At 42.7% G+C, this 6,931-nt stretch overlaps 1 protein-coding gene across 1 annotated transcript; it reads right to left on the bottom strand.

The window, feature by feature from the left end:
• Nucleotides 1–1,019: 1,019 nt before the first annotated feature.
• LOC143933077 (uncharacterized) lies at nucleotides 1,020–6,682 on the bottom strand. Its single transcript, XM_077456031.1, has 2 exons — nucleotides 6,018–6,682; nucleotides 1,020–1,463 (listed from the first exon to the last, which is right to left on the bottom strand). Exons 1-2 carry the CDS (start codon nucleotides 6,594–6,596, stop codon nucleotides 1,227–1,229), a joined length of 816 nt encoding a protein of 271 aa, XP_077312157.1. The 5' UTR covers nucleotides 6,597–6,682; the 3' UTR covers nucleotides 1,020–1,226.
• Between the last annotated feature and the right edge of the window lie 249 nt (nucleotides 6,683–6,931).

The raw sequence follows: 6,931 nt of genomic DNA, 5'->3' as shown, positions 1-6,931 counted from the left end.
ATTCATTTATTTTATTAAATTCGATTAGATATTTTATTTTAGATTTATTTATTCATTTATTATTATTAGTAGTAGTAATAGTAGTAGTAATGGCTTTACCCTAACAAAAATAAATAAATAATAATAAGACAATAAATAAAATATTAACCTCTAACCCAAACCTTAAACCCTAATCTTAACCCCTACCCCTAAACCTAACCCTAATCTAACTTTAACTCCTCTTACCCCAACGGTAAAAAAAATGGTAATAAATGAATAATAATTTTAAAAAAAATTAAATTAATGCTGGTGGAAAAGCTAACAAGTCTTAAAAATATAGCAACAAATGATGCACCAGGTGATATTTTTTTTCTATTGGCTAATAAAAAAAATCTGCCAAAGCTCAAAAACGCTGTATAAAAACACACAAAAAAGGCCCATAAAAATGTGTGAATTTTTTTTATTATTTTATCATTATTTATTATTATTATCATTATTAATAATATTATTAGATTTTTTTTTAAAGGGTTAAGGTTAGGGTTTTTTTTTAAAATATATTATTACATTATTACATAATATCACATATTATTACATTACATTATTATTAATATTACATAGTATTCATTTATTTTATTATTTATTTAACATTACTTTTTTTGTGGATTTATTTTACATTTATTTATTCATTTATTATTATTATTATTATTATTATTATTATTAGTAGTAGTAGTAGTAGTAGTAGTAGTAACAACACCCTTACCCAACAAAAATAAATAAATAATAAGAAGAAGAAAATAATTAAAATATTAACCCCTAACCCAAACCCCTACCCCCTAATCCTTACTTTAACTCCTCTTGCCCCAACGGGGAAAAAATATGATAATAAATGAACAATAAGTAAAAACAAAAAATTAATGCTAATGGAAAAGCTAAAAAACCTAGCAACAAATGATGCAACATATGATTGGCTATAAAAAAAGGAAAAAAAAAAAAAAACCTGCCAAAGCTCAAAAACGTTGTATAAAAACACGCAAAAAAGGTCCATAAAAATGTGTGAATTTTTTTATTATTAATAATAAGACAATAATTAAAATATTAACCCCTAACCCAAACCTTAACCCCTACCCCTAATCCTAAAAAAACAAACAAAATGACAATAAATGAATAATAATTAAAAGCAAGAAATTAATGCTAATGGAAAAGCTAAAAAAAGCTGAAAAACCTAGCAACAAATGACATAAGATTGGCTAAAAAAACCTGTGAAAGCAATAAATAAAAAACAGCATAGGAAAATACGCCAAAAAGGCCACTAAAGTTGGTATGTAAATTATGCCAGGGTAGTCGCACGATATGACCACAAACACATAAGCTGTGCCATAAGCATAGTAAAATGTCAGGGCCAAGGCGTACATGTTGCAGCGACCTGCCTTGAGGGATTTTCTCTTCGCCAATTCCCAGTTGCGGTGCCTTATAGCGGAACGTGTCTGTAAAACAGAATGAGATCTTTAAATGCTGAGCTGAAATTTTATTTTTTCTAAAAAACATAGATAAACATTTCAAGCGAGCTGAAGGTCCCGGCAAGAGGAGAACCATTCTATCCACCTTCCCAGGGACCTGTATCTTCTACCTTCCCTTCACCCCAGCACCGCAGCCTCTCGATGTCCATGTCCTCTCACCGCAGGCCATGGCTCCACCCCCCCTCCTACATCACCGCTGTGTCCTGTTGTGACATAGGGGTCAGGGGGCGGAGCCATGAAAATGTAGGCGGGGGGACATTACACTAGGTCTCCCGGACACTAAAGCAGCCCGTAGATCATGTGAATATCTTTCCTTCCACCCTCTCGCAGCGCTATTGTGATCAAAAAACACCTTTTGAGCTTTACACTGACTGTTCTGTTGAATGGAATATTCTTTGTGACCTTCTATGCTCATTAGTTCCTGATGAAGGGACTGATTTTGCCACGAAACACGTTGGGTTCACAGACAAAAGACTACGATTGCTACAACTGTCATCATATGTATCTCGATCATATGTATTTTATTGGTGATGTATACACCTTTTATGTGTGTGCAATAAAATTTGATACTTTTATATACATACATCTGTGTTTTCAATAGATGTAGTGACCTTCTATGCTCATTAACTCCTGAAGAAGGGTCTGATTTTGTCCCGAAAGGCGTTGGGTACACAGACAAAGGACTACGATTGCTTCAACAGTCATCATATGTATCTCGATCATATGTATTTTATTGGTGATGTATAGACCTTTTATGTTTGTGCAATAAACTTTGATACTTTTATATACATACATCTGTTTTCAATAGTCGCCTCTAAAGTCCCAACAGTACCAGGGGGTATTTACATGTTCACTGGGGATGTTGGCAACATAATAATATGACTTACTCGTGGTCTATCGCTCTGCGTGTAGAACCTGCCAACAGGCTGCTTGTACTCAAATCGATCAATGATAGTCCAAGTCCTCCCACCCACTGATCTCTCTGACAACACACCTGAGAAAGTCCTTCAGGCGAAACATGTTAGGATGTGGTGTCAGCTGGAACTGGAAGTGTCTGTGGCCAGGGCCGACATAATAGTGTAATGCACTGGGACCCCTACCAGCCTGACCTAATTTACACACCTACTCCCAAGAATTAAAGTATAAATAGTTGATAGAATTAAACATATTTATTAGTACTTTCAATAAAAAATCGATTGTATACAATAAGAAAGCATGCCATAAATCAAAGGCTAATCAACATGAAGGGCACAGTACAAGTGGAGAGGCAGAAGGACATGATACGGGGGGTCAGGCGGGCACAATACGGGGATCAGGAGGGCACAGTACAGGGATCAGGAGGGCCCAGTACAGGTTCCAGGGACACAGTCATCATGGTACAGCTTAGCAAAAAGCAGGACTGTCCCAGCAAATCCCGGACAGTCGGCAAGTACAATGTAATGCAAGATTATCATTGGCATTGAAAATAATTGGCTGAAATCAGCTGCCAGACTCATGCTGTGTCCAATCACAGCATAGGTAGGTAGGTAGGTAGGGGATGCATGCATGCTGTTCAGACTCCAGAGAGAGAGTGCGATACAAAGAAACATTGTTTATAAACTATGATTAGCCGGAAGATAGAGAGATACAAAGTCACAATGGGGTTTGTTTACTAAAGACAAATAGTTTGTTCACTGCAAATAAAGTTGCGCTAGATCTGAGCGGAAGTTCTGAAATGAGGGGAAGCTCTGCTGATTTCTGTCATCCAATCGAGCAAAAAATTCTGTTTTTATTTTCTTTGTATGTTCTCCTCGGCTCTAGAGCAACGGCGCTTTCATTGCATAGATGATTTGCCTTTAGTAAATTACCCCAATTGTTTATAAACATTGATCAGACTGGACATGGAAAGATACAAAGTAACATTGTTTATAAACATTGATCAGACTGGAGATAGATACAAAGTAACATCCTCCTCTTCATATCACCTGCCCATTCAGTCTAGTTTGTCATCTATAGCACAAGTAACATTTGCCCCATATTTGTGGTCTGGGTGCCATATTGTAGACATGTGCGCCGTCAATAAATTTGTTTCGTTTTGTTCCTTTTCGTATTAGAATTAATTCGAATTTTCATTAGGTTCATTAACTTTTCGTAACAATTACAAACGTTCATTATGATGAATATATCATTATGAGGGGCTCCCACCATCCCTGTGCTGTGCTCATTATGAGGGGCGCCCACCATCCCTGTGCTGTGCTCATTATGAGGGGCGCCCACCATCCCTGTGCTGTGCTCATTATGAGGGGCTCCCACCATCCCTGTGCTGTGCTCATTATGAGGGGCTCCCATCATCCCTGTGCTGTGCTCATTATGAGGGGCTCCCACCATCCCTGTGCTGTGCTCATTATGAGGGGCTCCCATCATCCCTGTGCTGTGCTCATTATGAGAGGCTCCCATTATCCCTGTGCTGTGCCCATTATGAGGGGCTCCCACCATCCCTGTGCTGTGCTCATTATAAGGAGCCCCCACCATCCCTGTGCTGTGCTCATTATGTGGAGCTCCCCCCATCCCTGTGCTGTGCTCATTATGAGAGGCTCACACCATCCCTGTGCTGTGCTCATTATGAGGGGCTCCCACCATCCCTGTGCTCTGCTCATTATGAGAGGCTCACACCATCCCTGTGCTGTGCCCATTATGAGGCGCGCCCACCATCCCTGTGCTGTGCTCATTATGAGGGGCTCCTACCATCCCTGTGCTGTGCTCATTATGAGGGGCTCCCACCATCCCTGTGCTGTGCTCATTATGAGGGGCACCCAGCATCCCTGTGCTGTGCTCATTATAAGGGGCGCCCACCATCCCTGTGCTGTGCTCATTATGAGGGGCTCCTACCATCCCTGTGCTGTGCTCATTATGAGGGGCTCCCACCATCCCTGTGCTATGCTCATTATGAGGGGCTCCCACCATCCCTGTGCTGTGCCCATTATGAGGGGCTCCTACCATCCCTGTGCTGTGCTCATTATGAGGGGCTCTCACCTTCCCTGTGCTGTGCTCATTATGAGGGGCTCCCACCATCCCTGTGCTGTGCTCATTATGAGGGGTTCCTACCATCCCTGTGCTGTGCTCATTATGAGGGATTCCCACCATCCCCTTGCTGTGATCATTATGTGGGGCTCTCACCATCCCTGTGCTGTGCTCATTATGAGGGGTTCCCACCATCCCTGTGCTGTGCTCTTTATGAGGGATTCCCACCATCCCCGTGCTGTGATCATTATGTGGGGCTCTCACCATCCCTGTGCTGTGCTCATTATGAGGGATTCCCACCATCCCCGTGCTGTGCTCATTATGTGGGGCTCTCACCATCCCTGTGCTGTGCTCATTATGAGGGGTTCCCACCATTCCTGTGCTGTGCTCTTTATGAGGGATTCCCACCATCCCCGTGCTGTGATCATTATGTGGGGCTCTCACCATCCCTGTGCTGTGCTCATTATGAGGGATTCCCACCATCCCCGTGCTGTGCTCATTATGAAGGATTCCCACCATCCCTGTGCTGTGATCATTATGAGGGGCTCCCATCATCCCTGTGCTGTGATGACTTCCTGAGTTTTTAACTTCCTCATAATGAATTATCGCAATTAATGAACATTCTTATTTTATCCGATTCTCAATCTCCCATCGACTACCAGTACCCGTCTCCCACTCGCATATTAAAAAAGGTAGTTTTCCCAACCCCCACTCGGCAGCAGAAGAAAACCTCTGATTGGTCAACAACACACCGGTCACGTTTCCGTTGTAACAAAATTTGGATCCGAAATTCGTAAACGAAATTTCGTACAAAATTCGGAAGCATAGCCAATCGTATTTCAGATCCTCCCGAATGTTCGAATTTACGGAAATTCGTACAAATTTTCGATTCGTACGAAAATAATCGCACATGTCTACCATATTATTGAAGACCAACTCTGCTCTGTATGTATGGGCAGACTGCAGCAAAACTTGCGCCGGCAATGGAGACATCAGCATGGCGGGGGGGGGGGGGGGTTCAAGCTCCTGGTGATGGAGACCTGAGGGAGAGATGTCCTGTTCAGGCGAGAGTGCGGCTCTCCCCAGACGTTGCGCGTGACTCTCATCTCAGTAGATGGTGTGTGCGGAGTGCGGCTGTGTACTGACCTACCCTCCTCCTTTCTACAAATGTCACCGCACGCCCACCCCGGCCCCTCAGCCAACTGAGCAGCATTTGGCTGGTCAATGGGGGCCTCTCATAGTGGCGGAACGCCAAGGCCCCAGTTGCAAGTGCAACCTTTGCGACCCTGGCAGTTCCATTACTGCCACTACATGTAAAAAAAAGTAAATTTAGCCGAAAAGCAAAAGAACTGAATATATTTTAACATGTTAAATTGGATACATCCTGGTCCTGTTAGCATTGATAGTACGGTCCTGGCTCTCCGGTGACATGGGCACCACCAGTGGAAATCTAGATCACGAGCAAGGAGCATGCTATAGCACTAAGGCCAACAGCAACCAACTCTACCCAACATTTCTTACCTGAATGCTGTAAATAAGCGCCGGTATCCCAAAAATGAAACAATATAGAAGAGTCACGATGGACCACGCCAAATAGTCCCTACAAGGGGGTGTTGGAGAAGAGATCTTAGTAGTTTGCGTGGTCACCACCTTTGGTTGGACAGCATTAACGATCACTGTGGCTGGAACTGGACAGTTCTGAGGGTCCTGCCATGGTGGCAGCATTTCAGGAGTCTTGGCGGGTGGGGACGAAGGAAGATCTGTTGGTTCGGAGATCTTTGGTGTTGAGAATTGTGGGTCATCCATTTGAGGAGGCTTTTGAAATATTTTCTGGTCGTTGTTGTTGAGTTGTGGAAGAGAAATGCCCGTTTCTTGTGGAGGAGGAGGAGAAGGATATGGAGGAGGATTGACCATACCTCCTGGTTGGGATTCTGAAAGCACTTGAAGATAATCCGGTGGAGGTGGGTAGAATGGCGGTTGTGTGGTGTCCATCACTGGAAGGGACTGTTCATAACGTGACGTAGCATTTTCGTAGTATGGCGGGGGATTGTCCTGATGACCAAAGTCTACAGCTTCTTTCGAATTGCCCTCTGTGGACATGACGCCCTTCGATTGTCATTGGGTTCAACAAATTTGCTGGCACCCTGCCTTTCTTCTTCAGTTTCTTCACCTCGGCTTTGTCACCAGTTGTGTGACTTTTCTTCAACTTTAGATCAGTTTATACATTTCAAGACATTTGCCTAAAGACAAAAGTAGGTGGACACAAGCCACCTAAAGTAAAGAATGTATTCCTCACCAGGTCACTCACAGTGAAAAATGTTGATCAACAGGAAGGAGTTTTTTTTAATTTCTGAAAATTTGTGTTGCGCAATGAAAATGGCCTTCAAGCATCTCAGAGCAGTATGAGTTGGCACCGGGACCACCGATGCCACATC

Source organism: Lithobates pipiens, unplaced genomic scaffold, assembly GCF_037356315.1.
Source record: "Lithobates pipiens isolate NorthernLeopardFrog02 unplaced genomic scaffold, aLitPip1_a1.2 Scaffold_27, whole genome shotgun sequence".
NCBI lineage: Eukaryota > Metazoa > Chordata > Amphibia > Anura > Ranidae > Lithobates > Lithobates pipiens.
This window is presented reverse-complemented; position numbering and strand designations above follow the sequence as displayed.